The sequence below is a fragment of the Frankliniella occidentalis genome, unplaced genomic scaffold, assembly GCF_000697945.3.
Source record: "Frankliniella occidentalis isolate FOCC.00 unplaced genomic scaffold, Focc_3.1 Scaffold17, whole genome shotgun sequence".
NCBI lineage: Eukaryota > Metazoa > Arthropoda > Insecta > Thysanoptera > Thripidae > Frankliniella > Frankliniella occidentalis.
Genome location: NW_026267147.1, coordinates 1,531,348 through 1,542,138, shown reverse-complemented (window position 1 = coordinate 1,542,138; position 10,791 = coordinate 1,531,348). Strand labels below are relative to the sequence as shown.

Sequence of the window (10,791 nt, the reverse complement as noted above, 5' to 3'; positions counted from 1 at the left end):
CACCACCACCCCCCGCGGTCTCTCCGCTACGGGACCGCACTCCCCGCCGTCCTGAATACTAGACTCGCCCAGGCTCTCCTCGCCCGCCTCCCCCCGCCCCAGCTGACCAGGCCGGGGCGCCTCCTCGGACTTTAGGACTCTCCTCTGGGGCGTCGGGTGTAGTGTCCTAGCGGCAGGAATGTGAGATGTGAGTCGCCTGCAGGGCGTCCCGCGTGTTCCTCACGAGAGTTCGACCACTGAGGAGGTGAGTGAGGCAAAGTCTCTCCTAATCAAAGCTATGAGCCGCAATCAGTCAAACCCCTTCCCGTGGTATATATTTTAGACGGTCCTCCTCAAATGAGACTGTCTCTACCAGAAGGAGAAAACGCCCTCCCCCCCCCCTCCTCCTCGATTTTCCTTCATTTCTTAGATATTCTCTACCAGAAGACAAAGCCCCACCCCACCCCTCCAAGCGCTTTTCCCTCTATAAGTTTTATCTCTCTGCATTCACTGATTGAAACACTACACACAATTCCGTCGGCTTGTGTAGGGGGCGCGGTCAGGAGGGCCTAAGCCGATTGAAGTTGAGTGACACTCTCTTGCTCTGTGCGCCGCTGTCTGTGCGGGCGGCTCGGCGGTGCCCGATTAGTGACACTTCTCTGCCCGCCTCAATAGCCGTTTAGGAGCAGGGCGCTGAGAAGGCGGCTAGGCTGCCTAGGGGAGACGCCGAACAAAAGGGAAATCGGGCAAATGCTTCGGGAAACAAAAGCTAGGTGGCGTTTGTTGAATCATTTCATTAAGTTCTTGAAGTCCTCTCCTGCAGTATCTGGAGCCCAGCGTGGCCGGTCAGCGCCGTTTGAGCATACTAGACCGCATGCAGGCGCGCGGGCGGGTTGCCTCTGCGCTCGGAGCCGCACGCCTGCTCACCCTCCATAATCTTTTCATGCGGTATTACTTTTTCCTTCATTTTATTTGGGTAGGGGAGGGGGGGGTGCGAAGTTGCGGTACATCACGGAGATGATCTCGAGCTGCGTCGTTGCGGCCGCATGCTCGATTCTCCCTTTTTCATCACGACGGACCTTTCTCGCTGCGACACCGACACAGTGCGGCGGATCAGATGAAAGCGGACGATACCTCAAGGCGTGATACGCGGTTATCAGCTCCACAGACGCATTTGAGACGTATGACATGCCTTGCTTTTTGTGGCCACGGAGACTACACGATAAAACATATCGGTTTTTAAAGCGTCGACGTTTTGCGGTGCGGGGACACGCAGACACGCAGTTCGCGCTGGAGAAGGGGGGGAGGAGGGGTGCACTCTCGGCTCGGGGGGGAAACAGGACTCCCAGCGATTGTGCGGGTCCGATCGAATCATTACTGCCGTCGCATCGACTGTCTCGCTCGCAGGATGGCCGGCGGCGCTGCGGGGGAAAGGAAACGATTAAATACCCACGGCACCGCCGCGCTCGTTTTGTAAGGGAAAACCCGGAAGCGGCGCGCGGGGCAGGGCCGGGCAGGGCCGGGCAGGGCCGCTTCTGTCCGGAGGACGCAGAATAAATAATTGACGACGCCGGGAACAACACCGCGCCGGACTATATAACGTCGCCCCGCGCGGCCTCTTTGCTGCGGCTGAGGACCTCCCTCCAAACTACTACATGTGTGGTTGTTATACCGAGCCACGTGCAGAGCTGGGCTCTCCATAGGCGCCCGAGCCGAGCGGATGGGTAATAATTCGCACAACTTTCATGCAACAACTATAACAACTGTACACAGTCTGTCGTAGGTTTTCAGCCACCTGCTGCTGCCAAAGAGGTGCCGACGGTCTGCCGTAGCCCCTTTTACGCACAAAAGGCCACCAAAAAGGTCTTCAAAAAGTCGGTGAGACCATCTATCGCGGCACTTGAAGAGCAAAGTCGTACAGGAAGAGCGCGGCGCTGCGACTCCGGGCTCCCGGGACGTGGCGTGGGCTTGGACCCCTCCTGGAGTCACCCTCTGGTCTGCTGTGGCGTCGCGCGTTGAAGTTCCCGTCCGTCAACAGATAGCCGAAAGCCAAGTTCACGGGTCAGAGGCGTTAGTGTTAATCATCGTAGCGATTGTCTAGAACAGAAGGTACGCACCAGATTCATTCGACAAAGTACGGGAGTTCGGCGCCTGCGAGACTCGGGGTAGGCCAGCCCGCAGGAGACGCAAGCTCTGCAGGCAAGATGTTGCCTACCCATCAGGCGCTGGGAGAGCTTGCAGAAGCTGGACCTAGGCAGAGTTTCGTAGTTTCTGGATTACCCCCTACGCCAGCCCTTTCCCCATGACTGTCGACAGGGCCACGGCTATGGTCACAAGCGAGGCGACTTCCACGCGTTACCGACGACACCCGGTCCCGCCGTGCATCACAGAAAAGCCCGCCGAGAGCACGTCTCAGCGAGCAGGTTTCAGTTCCCCGAAAGTCCACTGGAGCGGGGTGTGGCCCAGTCTCCCCTGAGCTCGTTCCACTCGCACTTGCGTGGCCACATTATCGGACAGACACGTATCATTATAGGAGCCTTTATTCGATTTTTTCACGTTTCGTTTTGTTTTGCTCGGCGAGGAGTCTTGTTAGCTCAAAGATGGTGCGGGGTACATTTTCGACGAGCGCCTGATCGAGGTCGCTCGGCGGGATCGATACAAGAAGAAACTTCTTTCTTGTACGTTGAGGAAGGTTGCATACATGTGTGCCACGCACGATATCGCCCCCTCCCTCGATTCATCCACACTTAAAGCGTATATATATATAGTAGGCAAGCGCAAGATGCAACCCACAAAACACCTGTGTACCCGTGGGAAATTTTCCTATATTGTATGTTTTAATTTCCCACGGATACACAGGTGTTTCTTGGGTTGCATCTTGCGCCTGCCTACTAGGAAACCCCTCGGCCCAGTGTGCGAACGTTGCCTATTAGCCAGGCGTAGATGCACGCAGGTGTGTTCGTGGGAATTTTTGCCTACTTTATCTGGCAACACTCTCTTTTCCAGTCAGCACTTCGCTGTCTTGCCCGCTTCTTGATCGCTTCACAGTGTACACTGTACTGCGGGCACGCGTTGCGTGACGCGATGCGAGATGCCCCGCGATGCCTCGCTCCGCGTGACCTCCTCCAGGGCCTCCAGGGCCTCCAGGGCCTGCGGGGCCTGCAGGGCCGGGCCATGCGCGCTCCAAGGGCTGCGCCCATTGGTCACGCGGCCCCCACCCGGCCAATGGGGGCGACGGAGACGAGCCTGGGTGGGTGCGGGACTCGCAGGAGAGGTCCCATCAGCAAGGGACCGAGCACACAGCACAAACGCGCAGCTTGCGGGGCGTGACGCGGCGCAGGACGGCGTGAGTGAGAGTGAGAGAGACAGAGACAGACAAGCAGAGAGTGAGAGATAGACTGCAAAAGAAGTCCGCTTCATTATCAGAGGGTATGAATAGGCCTAGGGTTAGGACAAGACTGCGACCACCTTCTTTGAAGTGCCCTGATTGTCTATACCCCAGGTACTCAATTTATTTAGGAGGAGAGAAGATGCATATAAGATTCATTTTGCAAAATAAGAGAAATTGTAGGTCAAGGTTTGTCGCCAGCAGTATAGCCGTTGCCTTAAATAGCTTACACGATTTTAAATGTTTCTCACACTAAAAAGGGATTTCTTTCTAAAATTTTGAAAATTTGCACCCTCACTAGCAGAGAAACTGGGTCGCTCGAGGATGCAAAGTGCCGGTCCCCGCTGCTCCCCCAGGACTTCCCCTCCGCGTGGCTTCCGAAGCGGCGCAGCTAGACGAGGGAGGTCGCGGTTAAACGTCGAGCTAAACGTGTCTAAGTGACACGACGCGCCGTCAGTCTCAGTGGGTGCGTAACGAGGGGCGTAAACGAGGTTAGGAGCGTATGGCGTCCTGGTGCGCCGCCGGCTGCTGCTTGACTGGGAGGGTGTCGCGACCCCGCGTCCCGCGCGCCCCTGTGTCCTTTCTTCGAGATCTCTGACTGACTGCTGCTGGCGGCAGGCACTCCGGTAGAGCACCCGGGCAGGCGGTACGGGTGAGGTAGTCCACCCGCCCTGCAGGCGTGTCTCCCGGTCGCAGCGATTGCCTACCTCCCAGGCGGTTCCCGAGCGGCGCCCGGCCCGCAGGCGTCAGGCGTGACTGCCGGGCGTGGTGGACTGCTTTACCTCCAAGGCGGGAAGGTTTGTTTGTTATAAACACCATTGTCATAGCGCCGGGAGACACGGACGACACTCTGACCAAGCTTCTTCCTCTTAATCTCTCTTCTGACCCCTCCCCTCCCTTTTCCCTCTTGCCTATTTTTTCTCCCCCTCTCTGTGTACTCTATGGGAAAATGGGCCGAGAGGCTGCTGCGCAGGACTCTGCCGCCTGCAGAAGGAGGAGACGCCAGCAGTTCCCCCCTCCCCCGCCTCTGCCTCACTCTCCCTCTCTCCTCACGTATTATAGCATGAGAAAAAAGAGCGCGCGGCGGGCCGACGTGCCTCGCTTTGTACGATGCAGGGTCGGACGATCAGGGTCGAGCGCCGCGGAGACGGCCTCCATCAGCGGGGACAGGTAATGAAGAAGGGACACACGGCAGGGCAGACGGGGTGTGTTGCGAACGCACAGCGCGGCGCTCCCACTTTCTGTTGACTCTTCACTTTCGACAGCCGCGCGGTCGATGTTGACCTCATGGTTTTTCGGTCCTCGGCAGGCACCAGTAAACGCATATGAAAAGTGTAGTTAGGCCGCTCGTCGACGTTTTTGAAAGCTGTTTTCCCTCCGATAGGAGCTCGGCACTGGAGTCGTGGAGCTGCGGCCAGCAGAAACCACCACCGCAGTGTGTTGGTGTGGGGCGATGAGGTGCGGGGCGGGGCGGGGTGGGGCGGGCGTCCGCAGCATTGGCAGCCCCGGTGTCACGATGAGGTTCCCGCCTTTCCCTCTCTTGAGGAGGAGGGGGGGGGAGTAGGTGAGGGAAGGCCCGCTGCGCCGTTGTCGTCGGCCCCCGGGCAGGAACCGGAAAGGAGGAAGAAACTGCTGTTTGCCGGACAGCGCGCTCGAGTGTGTTTAGCGCGCCTCGGTTCGACTCACCCACCGCGGCGACAGGAGAAGGCGGGGGCAGTGTTGAAGCGAGCGAGCGAACTCTCCATTTTCTCCCGGGGCGCAATATACCGCTTGAATGCGTCGCCCAGGATAAGCACACGTGACCTGTTACAGACGGACGCGTCTCCTTCATTTCTTCGGGGCTGTTTGCTGTTCCCCGGAAAAGGGACACTAAGGGATCGTCCAGAAAGTACGTTCGTTTTTCTCAGATTCATTAGGCAAATTACGGGGAGCTCGACGCCTGCGAGACTCGGGGTAGGCCATCCCGCAGTACACGCATGCACCGAAGGCGTGATGTTGCCTACCCAGAAGACGCTGTGTTAGCTTGCATTGGCTGAACTTGGCAGGCTCATCACGGCAAATGACGGATGTACTTCCTGTATTATCCCTAAACGGAGACGTCTAGTCTAATAATCGAATGTCGAATTGTCGAGTCAGTATGGACTCGAGCCCAGCACTGCTGCAGGGCCTTTCCGCGGCTCCCTGACCCTTGACCCCGCGCCGGGCCGCCGCGCGTTACCTCACCCCGACCCATCCCATCATCCTCCGCAGCGCGCTCCTTTGTACCCCGTGTTGCCAACTGACGGGTTAAAAATTGCTGCTGAATCGCCTTAGCGTCGTTGCTTCACTTCCTGTCTAATAGTGATAGTGCTGGCGGCGGGTGGCCGGACTTGAGCCCTCTCTCTTTCTATCCTCCTTCTGTCCGCCCCCCCCCCCTCCCTCTCTCTCCCCTCTCTCTCACCTGCCACCTCCTCACCTCCTCCCTCTCCCTCGCACGCCCTGTCACGATGATGCTTCTCGCAATGACGTTACGCTGGCGCCCGGGCCGGGCTGAGATGACGGACAGATGGATTCAAAAGGTTTCTCTTCTCTTGTTGTTATCAGGTCTCCGCCATGGACAGGCGTCACAGCGGCGACGCGAGCAGGACCCCAATGGCTTGGCGGCACCGCGACCAGCTGTACCAGCAGCAGCAGGGCTACCACCAGGGCAGCGGTAAGGTCCCGTTCAGAGAACAGCATCTGGCCCGTTTGGGGGGCCTCGGCCCCCGGCCCCCCGGCTCCCGCCTCCCGACCCCAGCTGGGTGTCTTCACAATGAACGTTTCACGAGGCGACGCTAATCGTAGCGCCGGCTGCACGCTGGGTAGGCCAGCCCGCCAGGCGGCTGTGTGAAGTCGGCGGCCCGTCCGGAGCGCCAAGTGAGTGCGGCGGGGGGCCTTCGGGCAAGAGAACGTTTGACGTCCAACGTTTACTCGCGAAGCCCAGCGTCACCTCCGGAGACGTTCATAGTGAGGGCACCGTAGCACTGCACAGCAGGACAGGCCATGGTCGTGGAACTCAGGTTTCAGAAAACCTCCGAGCCACACACTAAAATCTTCTGAACATGTTTATTCACAGCCACAGCTTACTGAGTTCTGTAAACATGCTCCGCTGACGCATTGCCTAACAAGCCAGTGTGAAGAAATTTGTTCGCAATAATTGTACTGATGTCATTTTCTTGCACGTTGGTACAGGTGAACAGCTGTACGAGACGCACGCTCCCCGTTCGACCCGCTCGGGGCCACACCGACCGTCGAGGACAGCGTCCCCGCCCGACACCAGCAACACGAGCAGCTTGTCGTCCGAGTCGCAGACCCCGCTGCCACACCACGTCCCGCACCATGCCGCCCTGGGAGCGTCCTCGGCATCCGTCGCGGCGGCCGCAGCGGCCGCGGCCGCCTCCATGCCCACCTGGGACGCGGAGCCCTGCCCCAGCGTCATCTACGGGCACGGACCACCACCTGGCATGCTCCAGGGCCTTCCCCCCGGCGTGCACCCCGGCATGGTCATGCTACCCCCCGGCTACCCGCCGGGCTACCCGCCTGGCTACCCGCCCGGCTACCCACCGGGCTACCCGCCGGGCTACGCGCTGTCCCCGGTGATGCTCGGGCCGCCGCCGCCGCCACCCGGGCCGCCCGCCGCCATCCTGCTGCCGCCCATGATGAGGCCCAGGCCGCTCGTGTTCCCCGCTGACGTGACCCCCACGCCCCCCGAGCCCCTGCCGGTGCGCGAGCCCAAGGCCGCCATGCTGCCGCCCAAGGAGCTGCTCGTCGCGCGCAGCAAGATCCGCTGCTGCCGCGGCGGCTGCATCGTGCTCTGGATCATCCTCGGCCTCATCCTGGTGGGCGCCCTGCTGGCCACCGCACTGCGCTTCGTCGTGCCCTGACCGACCCCTCAATCATCAGTCGTGACGGAAGGAGGAAAGACTGGCGGCGATCCCCCCACACCTCCCAGTGAGAAATTTTTCCGACGACATCTATTTTCACGTCGTTACGACATAAAAGTTGGCCTGAAATCGACGGCTTTTCGACAGTTAAACGTCGACACGACATAGAAACGACATAGACTGCAGTCGATTTCAGGCCCACTTCTACGTCGTAGTGACGTGAAAAACGATGTTTAAACGATGTCGTCGGAAAACATTTCTCACTGGGGCCCAGTCTGCCCTGAGCAGAGCAGCATGGAGGTGGAGACACTTTGCGGCATTATTAATCAAGTTCTTCTTCTTGAATCCACACATTAAGATGAGACTGAATTGATCAATGTAAATAAATCGCTGTAGTTTTAAGTTTATGATTAAAGTACTGTACTGAACTTTCATTCATAATTTTTTTCTGAACCATATACTCTTGTTTCCTGGACACTTCACAAGGAGATTGGGCGAAAAATGAAAAATGTAACACAATTTTCACATATGAAACTCAATTTTTAATATCTTTTCAATTACATAAAACCAAAACATAGCTGAAAATGACTAGATTGCGTACTTCATAGCCTGATAAACAATGAACTACACATACCAAAAATTAAAAAAACTGTTTTTTCTGAACAGGTTTAAAATAAGTACATTAATTTGAACTTTTAAATGAGCTCACATTAAAACCCAGCTGCTGTATGATTAGTGATTGCATTATAAGATTGCTATACATGTGGACACAGTCAGAGATTCTAAATTAGTGATGTTTGAAAAAATTAGGGTGATTAGTGATTACTAGAACTATGCACGCGAAGGAGAATTTGCCAGTTGTCCGCGCCAGCACCAGTGGCCCGTAGAGGCAGTAATTTCCCGCACCGAAGGCAGATTCTCCCTCGCGTGCAACACTCTACTGATTACCCCTCAACACTCCCTACTCTGTTCTAAGAGTAATTGCTAAAGTTCTCAAACATACAAAGCACGGGACATGGATGACATTCGGACGTCACTGCCACAAGTTGACAGGACCAAGGGCTAATAATAGGAATATTGACAGAGATTTGGAAAATCATCCAAGAGAAATGTGGCAAATTACAGGATATAAAATAAGCAAAATGTGCTTTGGAAGAATTAGGAATTGCCATGTGTTCATATAAGTACAAACTCTGGAGGATTTTCCTTCACATTCCTAGTCATTGTGAGGGTATATAATTGCACACAACAACCTTATGACACTTCTCAACTAATCAACCGTTCAGAAATATGGAACAAATTTATTTCAGATTCTTGACTGTGCTGGCAACATGAACAAGGGGAATGTCTGGAACATGATAGATAGATATTAATAAGGCATGTCTACCTGTGTTTGCTAATTTGAGATACTTTACTTCGCTCGTTGTTAATAATATTGTATCTGACATTTCTGTTTAACCAATGACTTATTCGAAGATGTACCCAGGATGGTGAGAGTTGCATGAAATACGCCTGCAAGATAAGCATTAATAAAGATTAGAGACAAACAAAAATTACCTACTGCTTTCGAGTTAAGACGGTAAGATTATTATAGCTTTGTCAGAAAGTAATTCTGAACAAAAACTTACAAAAAAACCATGCAACCAGTATCCAGTGGAACGGTCAACAATTCCAATAGTTGAAATAGCATGACGGGAAAACATTTCGGCATTTGGCACTAGGTAAGGATTTTGAGTAAGGTGTGGTAGGTATGACTTGATCATACTCGTATTAATATATCCAGGAATGAGTGATTGAACTTTTACTCCAGTTCCTCTGCACTCTTCACTTAGGGCCTGAGATAGATGATCAATGTATGCCTGTAAAAAGAGGAGATAAGAAAAAATTGTCATCAACATTTTAAGAAAATAAAACTAGTACACATTAGAAACAATAAAAAAGTCAAACCTTTGTTGCAGCATAAACTCCCATGAGAGGCACAGGTTTTATAGATGATATGGATGAGAGATTAACAATGATTCCTCTTTGTCTTCTCAACATTGATGGAAGAACGACTCTAGTCATCATAGTCATGGCTCCGACATTAACGTTGATCATATCCCAAACATCATTTTCACTTAATTCCGTAAAATATAAAGGAGTGCCATGCAGAACACCGACATTGTTCACTGGAGACAGGAAAACAAATCAAATTAACACTTCTAGCTCTATCACAGAACTTTGCCATGGCCAAGTGGGATTTTTGAAAGTGTTAACAATGTAAGACTTTGTAACATACCCAAGACTCCGACATCCAGGACATCAAGCTCTGTAGCAATTTTTTGGTAAATTGATCTGCCTTCACTAAAATCTACCTGAATAATCTTTGTCTCAACACTGTAATCCATTTCTGTGAAGGGAAAAAGAGGACACAAACATTTGGTTAAGAATGAAAAACTTTAAGTGATAGAGGACTGATGCAAGATTATGACAAGAAAAAAAGGTAAATTCATTAGATAATACATACCAACTTCTTTCGCCAAGTCGCTCAGTTTGTCTATATTTTGACTGATGAGAACAACATTCATCCCACGACGAGCAAGCTCTACTGTGTAAGCACGTCCAATTCCAGAGGTGCAACCAGTGATAACTGAAAATGTAAAATTTAGAAGTGAAGTTATATCAGTGGTAAGCCAGATTATTAAATGACAAACTAAGTCAATATAGCTCTTGCTTTTTGACAGAGAAATCAGCAGAGAAGTTTGGTACGTTTACATACCAGCCCATCGTCCATAAGTGTCAGCAATGCTTGGTGAGGGTAGGATTCTTGATAAAACGTGAGCTCTAAATCCTTGGATGGCAGACCATGTTAGAGAAACCGTCAGTTTCCCAAGGTAGCAGATGCCCAAAACAGTCAGAATTTCTTCATACATCCCTGAATCTCGGTTCAGCTCGTGCATGTAGTAAGCTACGGAATCAACAGAACTCATGACTTTCTTGCTGTCCCACTAAGAAAATGGGTAAACACGGATCCACTGCAAGGTTTCCCCCCTTCTAAATATGTTTTGTACGCTCCGTTTGTTCAAAACATTAGGAGACGGACTTTTTTTTTGTACTATCTTCTTTTTGTTTAGATAGTTTTCGTCTGCTGAAAATACTGCTGAAAATACATTACCATTCAGATTGATATTCGGTAGTTTCCGCTAGAGAAGAGGGCGCCAGCGTCGTAGACGGAAGAGGGAAAACCGTGATGAGCGAGTAATGACTGAAAAAGAGCACGACGCGATACTCGACTTGCTTATATACTCCGCATCACGACCGCAAGCCAGCACATCGGAGCCTCGATGGGTACGACGCGACGCGACCCTGGACATTGCCCCCGCGCTGGATGCTGGAGGGAGGGAGGCATCGGGACAGGGCGTAGGGAAGGTGTGTGGCGGAGGAGGGGGAGAGGAGGGGGAGAGGAGGGGCCCGGTGTGCGTTTTTGCCTACCTGCCCATGTGAGAAATGCATGTCGAAACGATGCCTGGGGTGCTGGAAAGG

The 10,791-nt window shown here is 53.4% G+C and overlaps 2 protein-coding genes across 3 annotated transcripts; one reads left to right on the top strand and one right to left on the bottom strand.

Moving 5' to 3' along the window:
• The first annotated feature begins 144 nt into the window (after nt 1-144).
• LOC113204830 (WW domain-binding protein 11-like) lies at nt 145-7,703 on the top strand. The gene is made up of 3 exons (XM_052264218.1): nt 145-244; nt 5,951-6,059; nt 6,578-7,703. The coding sequence occupies exons 2-3, from the start codon at nt 5,960-5,962 to the stop codon at nt 7,267-7,269; spliced, it is 792 nt and encodes a 263-aa protein (XP_052120178.1). The 5' UTR covers nt 145-244; nt 5,951-5,959; the 3' UTR covers nt 7,270-7,703.
• Nucleotides 7,704-7,788: 85 nt separating this feature from the next.
• On the bottom strand, nt 7,789-10,585 carry LOC113204824 (inactive hydroxysteroid dehydrogenase-like protein 1). Of its 2 annotated transcripts, XM_026420150.2 has the most exons (7): nt 10,424-10,585; nt 10,028-10,216; nt 9,776-9,898; nt 9,548-9,658; nt 9,217-9,437; nt 8,898-9,128; nt 7,789-8,781 (listed from the first exon to the last, which is right to left on the bottom strand). In XM_026420150.2, the coding sequence occupies exons 2-7, from the start codon at nt 10,206-10,208 to the stop codon at nt 8,653-8,655; spliced, it is 996 nt and encodes a 331-aa protein (XP_026275935.1). In that variant the 5' UTR covers nt 10,209-10,216; nt 10,424-10,585; the 3' UTR covers nt 7,789-8,652. The 2 variants fall into 2 exon arrangements, with proteins under 2 accessions (XP_026275935.1, XP_026275934.1); XM_026420149.2 differs by lacking the exon at nt 10,424-10,585 and having other exon boundaries at nt 10,028-10,417.
• Nucleotides 10,586-10,791: the final 206 nt, after the last annotated feature.

Coding starts and splice junctions, on each gene's coding strand:
- LOC113204830 (XM_052264218.1), top strand. CDS start 5,960: ATGGACAGGCGTCACAGCGGCGACGCGAGCAGGACCCCAATGGCTTGG. Junction 6,060..6,577: donor GGGCTACCACCAGGGCAGCG/GTAAGGTCCCGT, acceptor ACGTTGGTACAG/GTGAACAGCTGTACGAGACG.
- LOC113204824 (XM_026420149.2), bottom strand. CDS start 10,238: ATGAGTTCTGTTGATTCCGTAGCTTACTACATGCACGAGCTGAACCGA. Junction 9,659..9,775: donor CGACTTGGCGAAAGAAGTTG/GTATGTATTATC, acceptor TTCCCTTCACAG/AAATGGATTACAGTGTTGAG. Junction 9,438..9,547: donor CCTGGATGTCGGAGTCTTGG/GTATGTTACAAA, acceptor TCCTGTCTCCAG/TGAACAATGTCGGTGTTCTG.